The sequence below is a fragment of the Tupaia chinensis genome, unplaced genomic scaffold (assembly GCF_000334495.1).
Source record: "Tupaia chinensis unplaced genomic scaffold, TupChi_1.0 Scaffold000028_1, whole genome shotgun sequence".
In the NCBI taxonomy this organism is placed as follows: domain Eukaryota; kingdom Metazoa; phylum Chordata; class Mammalia; order Scandentia; family Tupaiidae; genus Tupaia; species Tupaia belangeri.
Window position 1 is genome coordinate 1,266,639 of NW_006159458.1, and position 21,765 is coordinate 1,288,403.

General features: G+C 40.5%; 1 protein-coding gene across 1 annotated transcript in view; it reads left to right on the forward strand.

Moving 5' to 3' along the window:
- The window catches only part of TMTC1 (transmembrane O-mannosyltransferase targeting cadherins 1), a gene marked incomplete at its 5' end in the record, with an annotated part of 320,118 nt that overhangs the window by 283,996 nt on the left and 14,357 nt on the right, over window positions 1-21,765 (forward strand). The window contains 5 exons of the mRNA XM_014587030.2: window positions 10,589-10,691; window positions 13,620-13,755; window positions 14,313-14,457; window positions 15,659-15,796; window positions 17,608-17,730. Of these exons, the coding sequence (XP_014442516.1) occupies window positions 10,589-10,691; window positions 13,620-13,755; window positions 14,313-14,457; window positions 15,659-15,796; window positions 17,608-17,730 (645 nt within the window). The remainder of the gene's footprint in view (window positions 1-10,588; window positions 10,692-13,619; window positions 13,756-14,312; window positions 14,458-15,658; window positions 15,797-17,607; window positions 17,731-21,765) is intronic.

The window sequence follows — 21,765 nt, forward strand, 5'->3', positions numbered from 1 at the left end:
GGGCTGAGCACCTGAAGAACTGAGAAGGCTCATACCCATGCATAGCCATGGAGAAGCCAAGGGGAGTAAGATGTTAGGAAGGAATTGAGATCAGCTTCAACACTTTTTTTTTTTTTTCAGTTAAACAATATGAAGATATAGTGCAAAGTGTGAAAAATCAAAGAAAATACAATATACCCTTATACCCTTCCCATAATATAATGTCTAGAAACAAGTATTATCAATTTTTTAAAATACCATAAGGGTCTTTTTAACATTGATATTGTTTTCATACTTATTTAGTAGTTTGTATTCTGTTCTTTTCACTTGACTTTAAATCATACTTAGTGGTATTGATTGTTTTCATACTTATTTAGTAGTTTGTATTTTGTTCTTTTCACTTGCCATTAAATCATACTTAGTGGTATTATTTTTCTGTGGTGCCTAATAACCTTCTTGCCTTCTTAGGTACCTTTTTGTTTGTTTGTTTGTTTTTTGTTGTTGTTGATGTTGTTTTCATACTTATTTAGTAGTTTGTATTTTGTTCTTTTCACTTGCCATTAAATCATACTTAGTGGTATTATTTTTCTGTGGTGCCTAATAACCTTCTTGCCTTCTTAGGTACCTTTTTGTTTGTTTGTTTGATTTTTGTTGTTGTTGATGTTTTTGTTCTTTTTGGAGAGATTTTTGCTATAGGGTGCGTGCACTCACCAGAGAGACAGAGACAGAAAGCAAGAAATCACCACCACCACCCCCCGCTTGTGGGGGATGGCCACACCGTAAACCCTTCTCTTCTATTCTCCGCTCAGGATTTTGGGCATGCATGCACCTAGTGTGTCTTGAAACACAGTCAGGGCCATGTGGGAGTCCAGAGCCTTAACCACCATACCACCTGCTAGAACCCATACGTACCTTTTTTTTCCCCCAGAGGTTTTTGCCTTAGGGTGCTTGCGCTCACTGAAGAGAGAGGCAAAGACAGTGAGAGGTAACGTGAGAAATAACCCCCCCCCAGGGGGCATGGCCATGCCAGTTTTTTCTCTTCCATTCTCCTCTTGGGAGCTTGGGTGCGCACATACATGCACCTTGTTTGAGTTTCAAGTCACTAGGTCTGAGACTCAACTGCGATCTGCCTTGTGGGAATCCAGTGACATAACTGCTACACTATCTGCTGGCCCCCATAAGTACCATTTTAATTACTGCTTACTGGTCATTTTCTTTTTCTTTTTTTCTTTTTGTTTTTTCTTTTCTATCTTGTTTGTGTGTGGGGAGGTGGGGCAGAGGGAATGAACTTTTCATTTCTTACGACTTTTTTAAATTGGTATTTTGGACCACTTCCCAATGATACATTTCTAAAAGTAGAAATCCCAAGTCAAAGTATGTGTGTGTATGTCATGACTCTGGAGATGCACTACTAAATTGCCTTCCAGAAGAATGCTACCAGTTTACCTTCCCACCAGCAGCACGCAGCCTTTAAGTCTTGAATGTTAGTTAGAACTTTTAAATGGAAATGGTGTATAAACAAATGACATAAAGATTGGACCTAAAAAGATAGAGTTAGGGCTTTAAATTAATTAAACCATATTAGCAGTAGTTCATTTCTCTGAAAGGGGTGGGGGGGGAGATATGAAGATATTGAAGGGAAAAACAAAACCTTGAAGAATATTTTTTGAGGTTTTTGCCATAGGGTGTGTGTGCTCCTTGGAAAGACAGAGAGAGACAGTGAGAGAGAAAATGAGAAATCTCCTCCCAGCGGGGATGGCCATGCCACAATTCTTTCTCCTCCTGGGATTTTTTGGGGCATGCACCTGGATGTGCCCAACGTGATTTTCAAACCACCAGATACAGAACTTAGACTGCAGTAGGCCTTGTGGGAGTCCAGCACCTTAACCACCACATTACCTGCTGACTCCCCTTAAGAAATGTTTCAACCTTTAAATTTTACAGAAAACAATCCAAGGTGCAAAGAATTAAATGGCTGCCCAAGGTCATATGAGTAACCAGTGGCAGGTCCAGGACTAAAACCTAGTCCCTTGCCCACTGCTCTTTCACTGTATGGTGCTGGGATCCCATGATGCGACCGCACTGTTGACTGTGTTTGAGGAGGGTAGTTGTGGAAGGGCTGGAAACGGAGAGAAGAGCAGTGCTAGAGGACACGCAGGAGATGAGTTACCATAGGCAATAGATACGTAACGGAGTCCAGAAGAAAGCTGATGCCCCTTGATAGCTACAAAAGCCATGGCAAGAAAACTGAGAAGATAAACTCTTACAGGGTGGTCTGTGGCTTGCTCTTCTCTGGTTCTCCATTAGCCTGCAGCACTGGCTCTATTCCAGCTTCACAGATAGGACTGTAAACATTTATAAGCCCACAATCATTTTTAACCAGCCTCCTCCTGCCAGATTATATAGCTTTGCATTATGCTAGCAGTAAAAGAAATAAAATTAACATTGTTTATGACTCTGACTCACTGTAAATTATTACTAGCCCCAGGTTTATAGCCTATTGAAAAACTCAATTAATTAATTTGATAACACTTAAAATATTTTCCTTTCATGTGTTTTGGAATATGACTTTATTAGATACAGGGTGAAAAGGAAATTGAAACAATAAAATATGGTAAAAGTATAGATCGAATAATAGGCCCAGGGTTGATTTCTCTCCTCCTACAAATGCTGTCTTTTGCATAGGCTCAACCATGCCTAGCACTGTCTGTATGGTGAAGTCAACTTGGAACTAGAGCCTAACTGAAGAACTTAATGATTGGGGCAAGCAGGTGGTATAGTGGTTATGGCACTAGACTGACTGTGATTCAAATCCCAGACCTGGCAGCTTGCTTTCTCACTTTCCCTCTCTCTCTCTCTGTCTTTCTCTCTCTTTCTCTCTGACATTCTCTGGTGAATGTACATGCCCTATAGCAAATTAAAATAATAATAAATTAAATAAATAATTATTTTTAAAAAGGTTTTATTGGTTTAATCATTTCAAGCTTATGTATTGAGCACCTGGATGCCACCAAATAGTAGAGATTGTTGAGTAGCAAGGTATGCGCCTCACCTTCAGGGAGGAATGGCTGCCCCTAAATAAAGAATTATAGCCCCCTTCTCAGTATCTAACACAATGTGACAAACGTTGAGAAAGTTCCAGTGAGATTATTAAGGGGACCTAACCAAATGTTAAAGGAAGGGGCTTTCTTGGAGTCGGGGTAGTTGCCATACAGTGACAATCTGCTACCGGAAGAACTGCTAGATACCAACTAGATAAAATTAAAGGAAAAGCTTTCTGGCAAGAAGGAATAGGCCATGTGAGGGCTCTGAGGTAGGGAACAGTGTGCTGTCTTCTTTTGGAAGAGATCGGTGTCCTTGGAAGTGTGAAGAGTAGGGCAAGATGGCATAAGAAAGACCTAGAGAGGGAGGAAGCTGCCAGTGTAGGCAAACGCAGGGTTTCCCTTCTCTCCGGGTCCCATGATTTCACACAGCTCTGTAGTTGCTTATGCTTGTCATGGCTTCTCTATAGCTTCCGTTTTATTTTCTTGGCATTTGCTCTCTAACGTTATTTCTCTTTTGCTTAAATTGTCAGAGTGGTGTTGATTATACTGTTAGTAGATGCAAAATCCAAGGATTAGAAAATATTTCTGGTATTTCATTGGTGGCAAAGAATGCCCAGGTAATTGATTCATGCCAGTTGGATGTGAAAGAAAATTAAACATCAAGTAACAATTGCATGTGTCTCATATATGTCCATGTCCATGATTTGGGCGGGGAAGAATTGCTTTGCTAAGAAAATAAAATCAAAGAAGTGAGTGAGAAAGCACGTACCTCTGATTTATCTTTTTCTTTTCCTAAAGGTTTTTGCAATTGGGTGCACAGACTCACTGGAGAGAGAGAGAGAGAGAGAGGGACAGAAAGAGGGAAAGTGAGAAATCACCCCCTAGTAAGGATGGCCATGCACAATCCCTTCTCCTCCACTCTCTTCTCAGGATTTTGGGCAAGCACACACACCTACCTGATGTCATTTTCAAGCCACCACGTCTGGAATTCAAACTGTGGTTGGCCATTTGGGAGTCCAGCATCTTAACCCTCACACCACCTGCTGGCCCCTGCTTAATGTTTTTAAGCTGTGTGTCTTGAATACTCTCTTAGAGTATTCTCAAAGAACAGAGAATATTCTCTAAAGTAAAGAAGTCATTGATGAGACTTTACATTGGTCCTTAACTTTGCAGGTTTGTGACAGTAAGTAAAGTCACTTGGCTAATGGGAAGATACCCTGTGACTCTGTGTACATTGTGTTATCTGTTAGAATGAAAGAACTTCTGGAGCAGTTCATTCACAGGATGGCAGGGCACTAAAACGAGTTTTCTACAGATCCTTCACTTCTTTGGAATGCCACATTCCACACCTTTTTTAAGGAAAATGCACACTGTTACCAGCCATGAAAAGCAGTTCAAAAAATGTTCACTGGGGACCCCTAGGGTCCAAGGAGGTCTGTGCAGTTTTCCTATAGTGCTGAAGTAAGAAGTAATTTGCCCTTTTACTCTCACGCAGCTGTGCAATGAAAAGGCTATTTTCATTCTGTTCTTTTCTGACTAAATTACTGTACAATATCAAGTTTTTATATTCTCGCAGACAAAACCAAAAATACAAACAAAAAAATATAAAAACAGATGGAGCATGAAATCAGATATGAAAATTCAGTTGTCTTCTATTAAGTCAAACATTAAAAACATTTACAGAAATATAGATGAATGCTATGGTTCTCATTGCCTTCTCCCCCCACCCTTTGGAATATATCGTTGTTTTTCATTAAGTTTATTATTTTGAATAAACCAATAAATATTTGTTTAATTCCTTAACTTTTATTTCATAAAAATAGTAAATACTGATAGATATCACCCACATAAACCAAAGTACTTTGAGATCCTCAGTAATTTGTAGAGTTTAAAGGAGTCCTAAAACTAAGGAGTCTGAGCACTGCTCATTAAGCCAGTTTCCAGGTACGGCAACCTAACCTGTAAGGAATGTTTTTTTAGACATCGGTTTGCTCAGGAGAATAAATGACAGCCAGGGCCCTTTTTGTAATGTCTACTTTTCACCTTTCCTTTTTTGAAAGAAAAAGCAGGCTGTGTTGGGTAATTATAAAAATGTGGGGATGCCGATCATGTTTTTAGCTCTCCCTACAGTGCCCATTTTATTTCCCCTCACGCTAAAAGGTGTTTGAGCCCTGGAGAGGGACCCATGACTTCATGCCTTTTTATTTTTAAGAGAAAGAGAGACAGAGGAAAAAGAAAAAAAGACAGACAAGGATTTTTGACAGGGCCTCACTATGTCACAATTCTCCTGCACCAGCCTCCCAATTAGCTAGGATGACAGACACACACACCCAGGCCCTGAACCTCAGTGGCTCCCACCTCCCAAGTGGTGGTGCACTAGGCCGATGCCGTCCATTTTAACCATTGCCCACAAAGGCCAATTTGATGATAAGGCCACAGTTGGTTGAAGACTGTGCCGTACTGTAGACTTATTTGTCAAAACCATTCTCTGGGTTTAAATATTTTTAATCAAAGTCCTATAAATAGGTCACGTTTATTTCCCTTGGAACTCACAAGTCGGTAGGGACTAGGAATGATCCTGCTTAGTTCAGAACTTCTACCCAGATGAGACAAATGACAGGGAGTGCTTGAAACTGAGCTTTTGGCATTAAATACTACTACTAATTAAGGTAAATACATCACCCTTCCAGAGATGGCAGCATTTATTTTCAACATCCATAAGGTATTTTTACCTCTGAAGGAGTAATTCTTCATAAGTCATTTTCTTCAGAAGTAGTGTTAGTCATTCCTTTAATTAAGAATCAAGTGAAAGGAAGACACAAATATTGAAGCTGTTTTTCATAGAGCTTTGACATTGCCATTGGATGTCACTGAAGATACAGGATTGTGATGACTTGGTCTTGACATTTGTGATCTTTTAAATCCATTACTTGTTTGGACTTTGAAAACTGTACTTCTGAAGCTGACAGTTGGTGTGGTGGTTGAGGCGCTGGACTCCCACATGGCCAACCACAGTTCGAGTCCCAGACCTGGCGCTTGCTTTCCCACTCCCCCAGCCCTAGCCCCTCTGTCTGTCTCTGATAAGCACATGTGTCCTATAGCAAATTATAAAATAACAACAGTAAATAAAATTAAATTATTCTTCAAAATAAAAAGAAAACTACATTTCCAGTGGAAACTCCATTTTTGGTGTTTTGTTTTATTTTTTTCTGTTTTACCCTGAAATGATCTTGTTGACATTTGAATGGCTTTCAGTGGGACATTTGCACTAAACTACAAAATAATTCCATCTCCAAGTAAAAAAATAAATATCTCCCTCACCAGCCAAAGAAACGAAAAGAGCCAAAATACACAATTCAGCTTCAGATATAAGTGGGTCTTTTTTTCTGTATCTGATTAGTGCTGTTGATGTTTAAGAAAACTCAGCTTTTTTTTTTCTTAGAATTATCTGTTCAACTTGATTTGTTATTATTATTATTTTAATTTGATCAGAGAGAAACCAGAGAGAGAGAGGGAAAGCAAGAAAACTAGCCACCAGGACCAGGACTCAAACCATCTTCAGTCACTTGGGAGTCTAGCTCCTTAACCACTATGCCACCTGCTGGCCCCAGAAATTCAGCTTTAAAACTCCAAAATAAGAAAGAAGTTTTAAATAGAAAAAGTCATCTCTTTGCCTATTTTGGAGCAGTAAGAAAGCATAATAAAATTAAAAATAGATTCAGTAAAACACTAATCACACTCCAAATTGTTGATTACCATTGTATTCGACTTCAGCAACTGAGACTGTGAGGACATCCATTGTATTCCTTTCAGGAAAACCCCCTTTCTCCTCACGCAGTTTGGTATAAAGGGGATTTGAAGATCTCAGGCAGCAGACTTTCTTCAAACACGTCTCTATGTCACACAGCTGTCCAAGTCCATGGTAACCAGTGTTCTTGAGCATTTGAGTCATGACGGATGTAGAACCTCTCCTTCACCCCGGGCTGGGTGCTGCTCCTGACTGACTCCCAAATGCCTTGCATTTCTCTCCCTGTGGCACAGACACCTACACCACAATGCCCCCTCTTTGTCTGAATCCCACTCAGCTCTCTGTGAGGGCGGGGATTATGTCTTCATTATTCTGTTTCTGCCATATCCATGGCGCATGGATGGTGGTCATAAAATATTTTTTGAGAGGTTGAGTGGATAAAAGAATCGATGAATCAATATCCAAAAGTATAATTGTTTCTTTTGATGCTAGGGGTGTCATTTCCAGAAGTACTGCCTCCTCCCCCCACCCCTTAATTGTCAGAGGATATGTGTGCTTGTCAGATGAAGAGAAAATACTTCCAATGAGGTGTGGTCACACTGAAATCTTTTTCTCCCTGTCTCCATCCCATCAGGATTCTGGACACACAGTGCTGAATGTGTGCTAAGCATTAAAGGATTTTGCCATAAGGTACATGTGCTCACCAGAGAGACAGTGAGAGGAAAAGTGAGAGATCAACTCCCAGGGTGAATGGCCACACCACAATCCATTCTCCTCCATTCTTGGATTTTAGGCGTGCACACACATGTGCCTGGTGTGATTTTTCAACCCACCAGGTCCAGTATTTGAACCACGGTCAGCCATGTGGAAGTTCATCATCTTAATGACTATGCCACCTGCCGGCCCCACTAAGCATTGTTTTAAGTGTCACACATGTTTTCATCCATCTAATTCTTGCAACTACCTTCTGTGGTCAGTACTGCTGTTTTATAGTTGGGATAATGAAGGTCATGCAGAATGGTGGAGTGAAGTTTGAATTCATGTAGTCAAGCCCTGGGAGCCCAGTTCTTAATCATCATGCCATAGTTCCCATAGCTGTTGCAGGAAATGCAGGCTGAATGAATAAAGCCCCAAATGGTATTCTCTAAATATTAACTTGATTACAGTGTTATATCATTTTTTCTGCCTGTGTTCATTTATTTCTCACATAGACATGAAGTTGTCTATCCTTCCATGGATAATACTTTCATATTTTTTTGTCTTGAGGAAGAAAATGCTGTTTTTATATTTTTTTTTGTTTGTATTTTTGGTTTTGTCTGGGAGAATGTGAAGAAAACTTGGTATTGTACAGTTATTTAGTCAGAAAAGAACAGAGAATTTAAATAGCCTTTTCGTTGTGTAGCTACTAGACATTCCTGAGAGCCTGAGAGTAAAAGGGCCAATTACTTCTTACTTCAGTACTGTCAGGAAAACTGCACAGACCTTCTTGGACCCTAGGGGTCCCCAGTGAACACTTTTTGGACAGCTTTTCATGGCTATTAAATAATACTATATGACTTGTATTTATCTTTAGCTTTCTTTTTAGCTTGACAATTTGTTGAGTGTGGCCATTAAAAAAACATATATTTTAGAAACATGGATCCCCTTTTGCTGGGCTATGGATTGGTAATTCAAATAAGTGGAATTTGCCAAGTTCAAACCACACCTCGTTCCCTGATGGTACTTAAATGTGTGGATTCAAACATGGCACTGGTCATTTCACAGAGAGTAAATACCTGTTACCTGTCTGGGTCAAATCAGATATCGGCTTCTTGGCTTATTTCTCAGCAATGTGAGTACACAGCCCCTTTTTTTTTTTTGGAGAGATTTTCGCTATAGGGCGCGTGCGCTCACCAGACAGACAGAGAGAGACATAGAGACAGAAAGCAAGAAATCACCCCCCAGGGGGATGGCCACGCCGCAATCCCTTCTCCTCCATTCTCCTCTCGGGATCTTGGGCACGCACGCACACACGCCCAGCGTGAGTTTTAAGCCACCAGGTCCGGGACACGAACCGCGGTTGACTACATGGGAGTCCAGCGACATAGCCATTACGCTAACTGCTGGTTCCCCACAACCCATTTTTACTCACACCTTAAGGTGTCCTATCTGAGGAAATCGTTGCTCTACATTCCCTTTTGATATGTCTCATTGAATTCTCACTAGCAATAACTTGAGACAGAGTTTTAGAAAATGTTCAGACCACAGCCTAGTAAAGGAAAAGTTGCAGGTTTCTTTTTTTTCTTTTTGGAGAGGTTTTCACTATAGGGCATGTGCGCTTGCCAGGCAGACAGAGAGAGACAGAGAGACAGAAAGCGAGAAATCACCCCTAAGGGGGGATGGTCACGCCGCAATCCCTTCTCCTCCATTCTCCTCTCGGGATCTTGGGCACGCACACACAAGCACCCGGCGTGAGTTTTAAGCCACCGGGTCTGGGACGCAAACTGTGGTCAACTACGTGGGAGTCCAGCAACATAGCCATTACGCTAACTGCTGGTCCCAACTCGCAGGTTTCTTTTGTGCCAAATCTTTTCTTGTACTTAACCTGTGCAGCAATACCAGGAAAAGATGGAAATGTTTACTTGTGGGCAAATAATTCTTAGACCTTGGGAAGCTTTGATCGATTCATTCAATTTTATCTTTTATATTATAAAAGAAAGTGTAATGTGATGCTTTCAGCTGGTCGTGGAAAATATGCCGAACAGCTCATTCAGAAGTACGGCAGTGTGTGGAGGTAAATCCTTAGAGGAGCAGAGGGCAGCAAACTTGGAGGTTTGCTCTTAATGCTCACAATTCTGTTGGAGGGAACAGCTCAGAGATGAAAGCCACTGAAGAAAGGAAGTAGCGAACTGTTTGGGGTCGATGGGGCTATTTCCAGTAAGGAAAAGGGTAGGGCAGAGCCCTTCTCAAAATCTGTGCCAGCCTCCCCTTCCTACTTCTCTCAAAACTTCCCACAACAAACTATGCTGTGCAGGTAGAAAGATTACTCCATAAGTAAATGCGGCCCTCAGACAAATCCTCTAGACCTCCCTTCCAGCCAGATTGCTGCCTCCCAAAACATGCTACCATTTTCATTTTTTCTTTTAGGAATTTTTTAGATTTTTATTTGTTATTATTATTTTCTTAATTTGACCAAAGAGAGAGAGAAAGGGAAAGTGAGAAAGCAAGCCACCAGGTCCAGGACTCGAACCACAATTGGCCATGTGGGAGTCCAGCATCCTTAACCACATACTTTCTCATTCTCTATCACCTGTTCGCATTTGGAAAGTTTATGGGGTAATGGGCATCCCATTCAAACAGCTGTTTTCAGACCTTTTCCAATAATAGAGCATGTTGTACAGGTCCAAATCCTTCCAGATATTCCATTTTAATAGACATAACTTTGTTTGCCCTAAAGAAACAAAACGCAGATATGAATTGTAGCTATTTATGCACAGTTAATATTGACTTTAATTCAGGCAAAGTACATAGTATTTTATCTCAGTGCCTACTGTAGAGTAGCTGTTCAGTAAATATTTTTCTGTCTTCACACTTTAATAGACATAACTTTGTTTGCCCTAAAGAAACAAAACGCAGATATGAATTGTAGCTATTTATGCACAGTTAATATTGACTTTAATTCAGGCAAAGTACATAGTATTTTATCTCAGTGCCTACTGTAGAGTTCAGTAAATATTTTTCTGCCTTCACACTCCCCATATTCAGTATACGGTTGCTTTTTTAAAAAAAAAAAAAAAAAACTTTCTCATTTACTTTTTGTTATTGTTGTCTTTTGTAGGAGAGATTTAAGGAAGCTGAAGAAATATACCTGGCTGGAATAAAGAATTGTCCAGACAGCTCAGATTTACACAACAACTATGGAGTTTTCTTAGTCGATTCTGGTAAGTGAAAGTGCAAGGAAACTGTTGTATTGTTATTCCATAATGCTATGTTTATCAAGAAAAATGGCAGTGGTGCAAATAATCCCTCAGAAGTTAACTTTCACTGGGTTTGGCAGGAAACTCATACTACTGACAGTCACATTGTACCTTTGTGCTCTGAGAGCTCTTAAATGTTTAAGCTCAGTTCAGTAAAATCTGCCGGTTCCTAGAATCATGCAGTAAGGAAAGCTCCCTAAGTGGCCGGAAGTAGCCTTGACGATTTCATGAGTCCTGGTGTTCTTTAAGAATCATTTATATACAAGCTTATAAATCTATCATGATGACTGCTCCTCTATAATGATGCAGAACCTTCCTCTGAATGTAGCTACCAGCAGATGGTAAGTACTTTCCTGGAACTGATTTTTAAAACTTTCAGAATGGTTTCGTTGTTCCTTTCCCTGGTGCGTATTACAGAAACTGTATTATCATCATTGATATAGTGCTCTTGTATGACAGGTGCTATATGAAATATACCTGCTTCATCCTGTTTAATGCAAAAGATTCCTAGGCGGGGATTCTGTTTTCTTTATGATTTGTGCAGAGCCCCAGATGCTGTTGTCATGTAATGAATACTTCGAAGTAATGGAAGGATATTTGCATTTAATGCAAAAGCACCACTTTGTGCTTATTGACTGCTGGATTGGCTGCGCTACAGTAGAATTCAGTTTTAATTATTTTTTCAATATGAAATGCTTGAAAGAGTTTTAATTTTCTAGGGTATTTGAAGCTCTTCTGTTTCATAGAATATACAGTAAATTTATATTTTGATACATTTAGGAAACTTGCCTTACGTTTCCAAGTAAAATTGTTGTGTAGTGCCACCTGCTGGCTCATTAGCTACATAATAATAAATGAAAATTTCATCAAGATTTTTTAAAAAAGGAAGTGGGGCCTGGGAGGTGGTGTGGTGGTTAAGGGTGCTGGACTCCCCACATGGCCTACCATGGTTCAAGTCCCGGACTTGACGGCTTGCTTTCTCACTTTCTCTCTGTTTCTCTCTCTCTCTCTTTTTCTCTCTCTCCCTCTCTAGTTAAATTGAAATAAATAAATGGATAAATAAGTTAAATAAAATAATAATTATTTAAAAAAAAAAATTAGTAACCTCGAGTTAGCCAGGTCTAACCCTCTTCTTTTTCTTCAACAACAAACAGTCCTACCCCATGCCACAAAAAAATGTCAACAACTCACTGACCCTAAATGAGATAGAGTCTCTTTCAGTACCTTCTAGTCAAACTCAACCCGGGTACACTTGGGAAGATTTCTGTATAGATGATAAACATTCCATTCCACTTAGCACTTCATAATGTTCTAAAGTTCAATCACGTTGATTTAATTTTTAGAAGCTTCTTTGGGGAATCTTATCAGACTAGAAAGACTTGATTACAGTTCTGACCTTTACCCTCACTTGTCCTAGGATCTTTTTCAAGTCTTTTAATGTCATAATGACTTCAGTATCTGTATCTGTAAAGTAGTAATTTTATTTTTAAAATATCTTTTGGGGCCAGCAGGTGGCGTGGTGGTTAAGGTGCTATATATATGTCTTTGGGACCAGCAGTTAGTATAATGGCTGTGTTGCTGGACTCCCACGTAGTCAACCGTGGTTCAAGTCCTGGACCCTGCGGCTTAAACTCACACTGGGCATGTGTGCATGCGTGCCCAAGATCCCAAGAGGAGATATATATAATTAAACCCCAATAGGCAGCTAAGTGGTATAAAAAGGCAGCTAAGTAGTATCAAAAATATCTGCAAAGATAATATAAATAAAAGTATGTTAGAAACAATGCATCTGGGCCAGTCTGGTAGTGCAACAGTTGAGCCTTGTGCATCTGGAGCTGGATCCCACATGGCAAACTGTTACTCAACTCCCAGCCCCACTAGCTTGAAAATATACCAGGCCCATGTATACCAGAGCCTAGAATCCTGATGGAATGAGGAAATGGGAGAAAAAAGATTGTGGCACGCCACACCCCAATGAAGGGTGCTCGTTCTCTCTCTTTTTCTATTTTCCTATCTGGGGAGCACATAAGCCCTCTGGAAATTTTTTTACAAGTGTATAAATTCACACACACAGACCCATACACACATTGGACAAATTCAAGGTGGTGTTATTATTATAAGTCCCATTACATAAATGCCATTTAAACAAAAATATGTGATTTAAAAGGAGACTTTCAAGATAGAGCTGACGTAGACTTGTTTAAAGCATTCCCTCAATTATGATATTTCAGTTTAGTAACTGAGATAGACCCTTAGACATTGCTTCCAAGATAGTTTTCTTTCTCTAATAGCCTATTCTGTTTTTTGTATAATGAGAGGCAGCTATATCTTGGATAAATCATGGATCCTCTCAAAACATCATATTAGCAAGGGCAATTACCAGGAAGTACTATGATTAAAATAATAAATATCATAAAAGAAATAGGTCTCAGTGTTTACTGCTTATCTAAAATTATTCATTTCTTTGGAGGAATGAATGAATAGTGAAAGAAGCCAGAATCTGATTTGACTTGCAAACCGAATCATTCATGGTATGACTATAATAATGAAGAAAAATTATACGTGTCGGAAGAAAAAACAAACTGGGTCCATTAGCCTAGGGGTTAAGGAAGCTAGATCCCACGTGTCCAACCATGGTTAGTGCCAGTGGCTTGAAAAGCATGCGAGGATGTTTGTGTATGTGTCCTAAATGCGGACAGGATCTAGAGACTGGATTGTGGCGTGACCACACCTCTCTGGGGAGTGCTTTCTCCTTTTTTCTCTATCCCTCTATCCCTCTTTCTCTCTGGCAATTAGAAAGTAAATTAATTTTAAAAAGGAGAGAAACGGCAAAGCCCATGTATTGGATAATGAAGGCATGCTCTGCTCTTCCCAACCCCTCACTGGCCACAGGTTCTCCAGAGAAGGCAGTAGCCCATTACCAAGAGGCCATCAAACTTAGCCCAAGTCATCATGTGGCCATGGTCAACCTGGGGAGACTCTACAGGTCTTTGGGAGAGAACAGCATGGCTGAAGAATGGTACAAACGGTAATTTCATTTTTCATTCTGAAAGTTGCTCAAAGACTTCAACAGTTCCCCATCAACCTTTTAGTTAATTGGAACAAGCGTGTCCTCAGAATTCTAGGAAATTTTGCCAACTTATATGAAACTCATTCACCTCTCCAAAAAAACAAACAAACAAAAACTATCCAAGAGTATAAGTGGTATCCCAATTAATGACCTTTATCCTCTCATCAGACAACAGTGCTAAACAAGGTTGAAATTTAATTCTCATGTTCGTTAGCGTGTTGTTTTTTTAGTGGACTACAACTTGAACTTCAAATTGCAATTTCAAAAATGGGAATAAATAATACTGTCCATGAATCGAAACAAATGCATCACCTTTAGTAAGAAATATTTTCAAAGTTTAGTTTTCATATTGGTAGGGCAGCCTCATGATTGTTTGGGGGTTTTTTGTTTGTTTTTTTAAAAAAAATTATGGTGGAGTAGAATTTCAAACCATGAACAGTCCTCCTAAATCTAAGTTTAGACATTGGGAAATGTATCTAGTGGAAGAGTGTCAATGAGCCTTTCTCCAAACTTAGTGCCCTGCAGGTGGCGCACAAAGCCGAGATCCTGTCACCTCTGGGAGCTCTGTACTACAACACTGGCCGATATGAAGAGGCTTTGCAGATTTACCGGGAAGCCGCAGCACTTCAGCCTTCTCAAAGGGAGCTCCGCCTGGCACTGGTGGGTTGAAGACAAAAGAAAACGAAGCTGGGAACATAAGTACAACATAGAATGTAGGAGGCTGTCATCGTCAGCCTCCTCAAAACTGGAGCTGCAGGTCTATAATCTATTCATCGTACAAGTTAATCACGGAACCATTGTTAGAGCTATTCATCAAAGACACGGATACCAAAAATACTTGGTTTTGTTTGAGATCATTTCAGATCTACAAAAAAGTTACTAGAATAGTAAAACTCTCCCATAATGTCTTTTTACCCATATCCATCAACTTATAACATTGTGATGTATTTGTTCATCATTTTTCTGTGCATATAATTACATGTTTATATACACACATTTAGATCTATGCATATGAATATTGGTATATACCTATTTTACAAGGGTGTTTTTTGTTTTGTTTTGCCACGGGGTGTGTGTGCTCATCAGAGAGAAGGAGGGAGAGACAGAGACAATGAGAGGGAAAGAAGAAATCACCCCCCAGGGGGTATGGCCATACCGCAATCCCTTCTCCTCCTGAGATCTTGGGCATGCATATACATGTGTCCAACATGACGTTCAAGCCACTGGGTCTGGGACTTGAACCTTGATTATCCATGTAATAGTCCAATAATGTAACTACTATGCCATCTGCCAGTCCCGATTAATTCTTTTTTAAGAGCCTTGTAAGAGTGAGTTACAGATATTGTCCCTTTATGTCTAAGTAATTCCACATGCGGTACTAAGAATAAGAACATTTGCTAACAAGCACACTATGTATGAGACTCAGGAATAGTAACATAAATATCAATGACCGTTTTATCTTAATGTTCAAAATTCAGTGGTCCTTTTCCTTAGATGTACAATAAAGCAAACTTGTCTTTTCTTTTACAAACACAGTGTCTTATTGACATCATAGAAAATTACTTCTCTGCTGACATATAGTCAACTTTTTTTGAAATGGCACAAGCCAATTCATTGGCTAGCTTTGCTATTCCTGCCAGTCACACACAAATGTATACACATACCTAAATAAAGAAACAGACAAATAGGAAGGAAAAAAAATAACCAAAAAACTGATAGTTCAGCCTTCTCTGTGAGTCACTGAATGGATGCTGAACATTTTTTGTCCAGAGTGTTTCCTGAATGTCTCTATGCAGGAATATTTGCTTTGATAAGATAATAAGGAAGTGTCTTCTAAGCCAAGGTCCCTGTGGTTTTGCAGGCTCAGGTCTTGGCTGTGATGGGTCAGACTAAAGAAGCTGAAAAGATGACCAGTCGCATTGTGTCGGAGGAGGCCGGCTGCCTGGAATGCTATCGCCTCTTGTCAGCCATCTACAGCAAGCAGGAGCAGCACGACCAGGTAAGGAGAACGGGGCTTGCAATTGTATAGGTTCATGGGTGGGAAACTCTGCCTAAGATTCTCCACATTGACGGTTTATAAGGACGAGGAGTCTTAAATGTCATTAGCCGGTGTAGCCTGTCTTACCGGTGCTTTTCACAGGTATCCCTTTGACTCCTGAGATGTACTCTGGAAATATTTTCTTGGCTAATACTTGGTCTAAAGATCTTATGTGGTTTTGTCTTTGTTTATATTTAAGTTCGTAAACATCACTAATCATTTATATGCTTTATCATTTTCCATGTTTCTTTTTTTTCTTTTTTTTTTTGAGAGAAATGTTTGCTATTGGGCACATGCACTGGCTGGAGAGACCGAAAGCGAGGAATCACCCCCAGGGGAGTGGCCATGCCACAACCCCTTCTCCTCCATTCTCCTCTCAGGATTTTAGACACGTACGCACATATGCCTGGTGTGAGCTTTACACTGCCAGGTCTGGCACTCACAGTCAACCATGTGGAGTCTAGCAATGTAACCGCTATACCATCTACTGGTTCCTCCATGTTTCTTCTAATATTTTATCAGGTCCTTATAACTCCGTAAGGAGGTCAGTAACTTAGTGTCTAACTATCATTGTTTACCTCCATTTTAGCAGTCATATAGCTAGTAAATTTGTGAACTGACTCAACGAAATACTTGTTGAATGTCCACTGCAGACCAGACACTGTGATAGGCCCTAGAAACTAAGTGGAATGAAAAAATAAAACATCAGTGCCCTTGTCCCCGTGGAACTTACAGTAGAGGAGATGGGGAGTGAACAAGAAATCCCAGAACAAATACGAATCGTAGCTGTGCTCAGTGACACCATGAAGAGCAGCACAGTCCTAAGGAGCATGTAATCGGGCCACCTGAGCAGTCTGGGAGGTCAGCTTTCCTGGGCAGCAGTGTAGAGTGAGGGCTACAATGATGAACAGGCACTATTGGGCAGAGAGCCAGTGGTAAGACTTCCGGGCAGGGGAACAGCGCAGTGGTACGTTGCCACTGCCGTGGGCCTGTCTGAGGAATGGCGTAAGGAACAAGGACGCAGTGTGAGATGCAAACACAGGTTGCTGGGACTATACCCTTTGAGGCCAGGAGAAACATTCAGTGCCTTGATTTGTAAGAAGCTTTGGGGTTTTAAAGAGAGCAGCATGGTCAGACTTTTGCTTTGAATGAGTGTCTGGCTACAGGGGGCAGTGGGTATGGGGGACAGAGTTGGCCTCGGGTCCAAGAGGAGGCGGTTGATGTGGTATAGATGTGGTCCAGGTGCACATGTGCTCAGGGAAAACAGGTGACCCCCCAAGCTTGTTTTCCTTCGACCATATCTTTCACATGACCTCCCTGAACTGTGATCAGGAACTCGTTCTTGTCATTCACCTGTAAATGGGGAACCTGGAGTGGAGGAACATTATTTTGTCTCTCACGAATTTTCAGTGAGAAAATCAGAATGAAGAAAATATTTCTGATTGACATATACCACACCAGCTAATACATAGGAACAAAAAAAACCAAATGTTATCATTTAAGTTCGTTGTTCTTGGGGCCCACAAGTGGTGTGGTGGTTAAGAGTGCTGGACTCCCAAGTGGCTGACTGCAGTTTGAGTCCCAGACCTGGTGGCTTGCTTTCTCACTTTCCCTCTCTCTCTCTTACTCTGTCCCTCTCTGGTCAAATTAAATAATAATGATGATGATGATGATAATAGTAAGTAAATAAATAAAGTTTAAAAGATTATTTTTTTAAAAAGTGAGTTGTTCTCTACCTAATCTGTGTTTATCTTCATTTTCAACCTCTGCAGGCACTTGATGCTATAGACAAGGCTCTCCAGCTGAAGCCAAAGGACCCAAAAGTCGTATCTGAGCTTTTTTTCACAAAAGGAAACCAGTTAAGGGAGCAGAACCTTCTTGACAAAGCTTTTGAGGTATAAACACTTAATAAAGTTATGTTATTAAATTCATGAATTGAAGCAAATACACCTTCCATCTTCCATGAAGCATGTACAGTAAAATCTAAGATCGTTGATATGGTTATGGAGCGAATTTTTGATTAGTTGATAGAATATTATAAATTTACTTATGATCAAGTCTCTGACTTTTGACTATTAAGAGTTACCCAATACCTCTATATTATTTTCTGAATTATTACCTGTAACTTGGAGTTCAAAGTATTGGGTCATTGGAAAAATCATGATGCATTTTTGCATAGAAAAGCACAGAATATGTCATGGCTATTCTGGTGACCTAATATTTCATATTTTTGTCTCAAGCTAGCTTGTCCCTTTCTCTTTCTGTACCAGCAAGAACCCTCTATTCCAGCTGGACCAGTGCCTACATACCTTTGGGTGTTTCTATGTGTCCTTCAAATACTCACCACTGCCCCCTGGAAATTACCCCCATCCATCAAGAGACTTTGTTCTCTCTCAAGAAGCCCTTCCTGACTATCTTTACTCCCTGTGACCTCCTTCTTGTGAACTTTCATTAAGCCACCAGATGTTTTAACGTGTCATACAAGCGCATCTAAAAATTTCTGGGAAGCTGGAATTGACATACAAATTTGATTAGGGATTGGTCTCTGTTAGGAAGAGAGGCCTCTCTTGGTTCAGCCTAAGATCAGCTTGTGATTTGCACTGCCTGCAGAAGCACAGTGAGGACTCAGGGACACCCCAGAAACTGGGAAATGAGATGTCCAGTGGTATCAGAGAACCCACACATGGACCCCATCGCACGGTCCACATTTGCACACTGACCCCAAGGAAGCGCAACACAAGGAGGCCTCAGGCACTCGGCATTGCTCATCACCTCCGTCTGAAGAAACTGCAGCGTGCTGTCAAGTCACCAGGACCTGATGCTGAACACAGAGAAACAATCTCTCACCCACGTTTCCTACTAGCGAATAGGTCCCTCTGCCAGGAACCAGCAAAGAGTGGAGCTAAAAACTTTCCCAGAGAGGTCGTCTGTCACTTCCTGGATCCTGTCATCTGCCAGCCCTCTCCAGGATAATTTTATCTTTTCCTGGTTCAACCCATGTGTGATCACTTTTTATGAGGATTCTGACTTCTTCACCAGAGCCGTTTCATCAAGAAAAGCTTTTCTTTTTCCCTTTTTAATCCCATAGGGGGTTCTTTCAGGTAGTATTTTTGGAGTGTATATGGAAGCTTGGGTTCCTGGGGAAGTTAAACTGGGTCAGCCTGGAGCCCTCGCTACATGCTGTTCGTTTTGGTAGATAAATTGGTACACGCTTGTGGGATATCAAGGGATTGTGGTACGATATGTACTGAGTGCCTGAGATTTTCAGTCTTACGGAAATGGGCACCAGTCCTGCCCCACTTCACAGAGCAAAGTCTGCTCTCTCTGGGTTTCTGAAACGGTGTGGATTTCAGGAAGGGGGTGGTTTGATAGGAGTTTCCAGAAAGACCTAGGTGCTGCAGGTTTCTCATCTCCATTCAGGCAACAGCATGATGCAGGGTGTTTCCGATGCCCCATTACCAGCCCTGTCAGACAGTTGGTGGCAAAGGGAGCATGATCAGAGCTGCAGTGTGGGCTTTCGCGCTCCTCCATGATTGGACCTACAGGCGGGGCTGTGCTTTAGCTCTACGAAAGGGAAGGGGTAAAGGGCTGTGGCAATGTGGGTCTGCAGGAACAAACAGGGCATGCCACACCCGTGAAGCCAGGAGGTTACTGGTAACCAGGAAGTCCTGGACCCAGAGGCAGAGCTTGGGCCAAGTCTGTCCCAAGAATTGAGGTGCCATTCCTGGCTGCCCTCATCCATGGCCTATCCAACCCAAGCACATCTAGTCTCCTCTGCAATAAAATGACAGCCAGGATGAAAGACCCTTGTGGATATCTGGAAGAGGATGTTCAAGAGCACTGCTGTGGTCAGAGTGCTGGTTAAGGCATCTTTTCTGGGTTCAGAAGCACGTCACAGCTGCTGCTTTTTGTCCTGCCTATGGCATGTTGTCCTGTCTGTGGGCATGTTCTGTGGACCTAGTTCAGAACCTGGGAGAAGACCTGTGTTGCGTGCACTGCCTCCTGCTTCCAGACACAGGTATCAGAGCTTTCAACATGCCATTCTCACACAGACAAGAGTTAGGTCTGGGGTCTCATGGCAGACCCAGGTTCAGTTCCTGGGCCAATTTAGACAGGCCAGATCATACCCATAATTCTAGTTAATTACTAGAAGCTGGGGTAGGCTCTTACGAAAGTAAGAATCTGTCAAAGTTGCAGGGACCTCATGCTGAAAGGAGAGAGACAATAACACACACATACACACATATCCTATCAGAAGTACCAATTTCTCTTGGGAAAAAAAAATACTTTTTTCACTACAAAAATGGTAAGAACATATGAATGATTCAGTAAAATGGATAGATAGAAATCAACATAGAAAATCAGTAGTGTTTCTATACACCAATAACAAACAAGCTGAAGAAAAAAAAAAAAACAGAAAAGCCATATTGTTTATACCAGCTATAAAACAAACAAATGAAAATAGTGAGTAATAAATTTATGCAAAAAGATAAAAGATTGGGGCCAGCAAGTGGCATAGTGGTTAAGGTGCTGGACTCCTACATGGACCACCACATCTCAAGCCCCAGACCTGGCAGCTTAAAAATCACACCAGGCATATGTGTGTGTGTTTGTTCAAAATCCCAGGAGGAAAATGGGGGAAAAAAGATGGCAGCTTGGCCATCTCCCCTGGGGAGAGATTTCTTACTGTCCCTCTCATGTCTCTGTCTATCTCTTTCCAGTGAGCACATGTGCCCTATGGTAAAAACCTTAGAAAAAAATTTTTTTTTCTACAGTAAAAGCTGTAAAACAATTATGAAAGAAACTCAAGACACAAAAATACATAAAGACATGTTGTGTTTGTGGATTGAAATAATTACCATTGTTAAAATACAAATATTAGCCAAAGCAATCTATAGAGTCAACATAATTCCTATCATAATACCAACGACTTTCTTCATAAAAATAGAAAAAAACGGTCATAAAATTTGTATAAAATCACAAGATATTCTGAATAGCTGAAACATGCTTTAGCAAAATGAACAGAGCTGCCTTTGTCACATTGCTGTGCTTCGAAATATACTACAAAGCTACAATAAACAAGACAGTATGGTATGGACATTTCACATAAAAGACATTGTGTAGAACTTGTCTTTCTGTGCCTGGCATATTTCATTTAGTGCTTGATTGAATCTTTTCACATTGTACACAGAGATCAAAATGTATTATTTTTATAATAAAATGAATTAATAAAAATAAATTAAGAAATCTTGTCAACATAAATGAACCGTAAGGACATTATGCTAAGTAAAAATCAGTTGGAAATGGAAACTACCCCATGAATCCACTTACATGAATCCTCTAAACAGAAGAAGAGTCTAATGGTGGTGGCCATAGACTAAAGAAGACGTTAATGGGGAACTACTATTCAAGGTTTGTTTATTTCCAGTTCTTAAACATAATTAGATCCTAGGTTGTACAGTGCTGTTCCACATTGGCAATATTGTATGGTACACTTATGTATGCTTTCCTATAGGTTTATTAAAAGGCTACATTTTGTAGTAAATATTTTTACCACAACAATTGTAGCCATTAGAGTAAAGTTAAAGGGAGTTTTCTTGAGTGATTGGATGTTTAAAATTGGATTGTGGTGGTTACACAACTCTGTACATTTACAAAAACATCAATGAGTTATGTGTTTTAAAAATCTGAGTATTAATATCTATTCATTATAACCCAAAAAAACTCCTTCAAGTAAGTAGCCTACCCCAACCCAGCATTTCTATAGAAAGGGCAAAGAAAATACCTGTTTATAAAAGGACATGCGTATAAATATCCAAAGTATCTTTTTCTTTAGACTTATTTATTTTAGGGACAAACAGGTGGCATAATGGTTGTGTCGCTGGACTCCCACATAGTCAACCACAATTTGAGTCTCAGACCTGGTGGCT